Source organism: Aegilops tauschii, chromosome 5 (assembly GCF_002575655.3).
Source record: "Aegilops tauschii subsp. strangulata cultivar AL8/78 chromosome 5, Aet v6.0, whole genome shotgun sequence".
NCBI lineage: Eukaryota > Viridiplantae > Streptophyta > Magnoliopsida > Poales > Poaceae > Aegilops > Aegilops tauschii.
Window position 1 is genome coordinate 52351548 of NC_053039.3, and position 1968 is coordinate 52353515.

At 56.1% G+C, this 1968-nt stretch overlaps 1 protein-coding gene across 1 annotated transcript; it reads left to right on the top strand.

The window, feature by feature from the left end:
* On the top strand, nt 1-1478 carry LOC109768701 (uncharacterized). Its single transcript, XM_020327440.4, has one exon. The coding sequence runs from the start codon at nt 101-103 to the stop codon at nt 1256-1258; it is 1158 nt and encodes a 385-aa protein (XP_020183029.1). The 5' UTR covers nt 1-100; the 3' UTR covers nt 1259-1478.
* The last annotated feature ends 490 nt before the right edge of the window (nt 1479-1968 follow it).

Genomic DNA, 1968 nt, shown 5'->3' on the forward strand with positions numbered 1-1968 from the left:
TGCTACGCAGCTTTCCAGCAGCTATATAACACGCCGGCCGGCTGCAGACATTGGAGAACCAAGCTTCTTCTTCAGTAAGCTCGTAGCCAGCCAGCCAGCCATGGGGAGGGGGAACGGAGTGATGGGGAGCAAGGCAGTGGCGCTGGCGCTGCTGCTCTGCCTGAGCAGCGCGGCGGTGGGCGCGTGGGCCAGGCCCGTCGCTAACAAGGGGAAGCACGTCGCCGACGAGAAGTTCCTGTTGCTGAAGAAGCACTTCGGCAAGGGACTTGGAGGTGGTCTTGGGAAGGGTGGTGGGCTCGGTGGAGGTGGCGGATACGGTGGTGGAGGAGGGCTTGGTGGCGGTGGCGGCTACGGTGGTGGTGGAGGACTAGGTGGTGGCGCTGGCCATGGTGTCGGTGGAGGTCTTGGTGGTGGGTTTGGCAAAGGAGGAGGGCTTGGCGGCGGGTTTGGCAAGGGTGGTGGACTCGGCGGGGGTATTGGTAAAGGTGGTGGTCTTGGTGGTGGAATAGGCCATGGCATTGGTGGTGGTATCGGCAAAGGTGGCGGTCTTGGTGGTGGTATTGGCAAAGGTGGAGGCCTTGGCGATGGATTTGGCAAGGGTGGTGGACTTGGTGGAGGCATTGGTAAGGGTGGTGGACTTGGTGGTGGAATCGGCCATGGCATTGGCGGTGGTTTTGGTAAAGGTGGAGGTCTTGGCGGTGGCATCGGCAAAGGTGGAGGACTCGGTGGTGGATTTGGTAAGGGTGGAGGTCTTGGCGGTGGTATCGGCAAAGGTGGAGGACTCGGTGGTGGATTTGGTAAGGGTGGAGGTCTTGGCGGCGGCATCGGCAAAGGTGGAGGACTTGGTGGTGGATTTGGTAAGGGTGGAGGTCTTGGCGGCGGCATCGGCAAAGGTGGCGGTCTTGGTGGTGGATTTGGTAAGGGCGGAGGTCTTGGCGGCGGCATCGGCAAAGGTGGAGGTCTTGGCGGCGGCATCGGCAACGGAGGAGGACTCGGTGGTGGTACCGGTGGCGAGTATGGCAATGGTGGTGGTCTCGGAGGTGGCATCGGCCATGGGTTCGGTGGTGGCATCGGAAATGGCGGTGGTCTCGGCGGTGGCTTTGGCAAAGGTGGTGGACTAGGCGGCGGCGGAGGCGGCGGAGGTGGTGGTGGTGGTGGCGGCGGCGGCGGCGGTTTTGGCGAAGGCTTTGGCAAGGGAGGCGGGTTCGGTTTCGGGATCGGCAAAGGTGGCGGTGGCGGCATCGGCGGCGGCCACTGATGTTGTAGTATGTACGTTTGGCTCAGCTCTGTTCTGCGGAGCGCCGTTGGTCATCATAGTATTCTGTCGATGTGAGCAGTACGTGTGATGAAAGAGATTTTCCCTTGTAGAAACTCACTACTAGCATTTTCTTGTGTCTCGTTCTGTTCTCTGTGGGAGAGATATTCTCGCGCATGTACGTTGGTGATGGTAATATATGAGTATCTTGTATTCCTTGGTCCATGCCAGTGTTTGCTCCAGTGATTTGAAATTTAAATTAGGTACAAGTAAATAAGAAGTGTTCAAACTTCAGAAGCTACCTGCTAGTGTTGAAAGTTCAGGATGCTCAGAACAGAGCAAGCATAGCAAAGCAGAGGAAGGATAGGAAGGAACGACATGCAGCAATGCAAAAGCTTTCGGCAGCTGCTCAACCGGCTGACGGCCTGAAATCTTTGCTCGCTCAGTGTCCAGACTCCAGAGCTCCAGATTATGTGTAGTTTGCAACTTTTTTTTTTGAAAGGGGATTCCCCGGCCTCTGCATCAGGTAGATGCATACGGCCACTTAGATAAATAAAATAGGTTCAACAATGTCGAAAAGTCGTAAAAGAAACTACGTCGAGCTCACAAAGACCTCGTCATGAAAACACAAAAAAAGGCCATATAGCCACAACCGGCTGGCAGAAAAATAGGTATGGAAACTAATTGCCTATCCTATTACATGACCGCCATCC

What these genes read in the sequence shown, in the direction of transcription:
- LOC109768701 (XM_020327440.4), top strand. Translation starts at nt 101, where the DNA reads ATGGGGAGGGGGAACGGAGTGATGGGGAGCAAGGCAGTGGCGCTGGCG.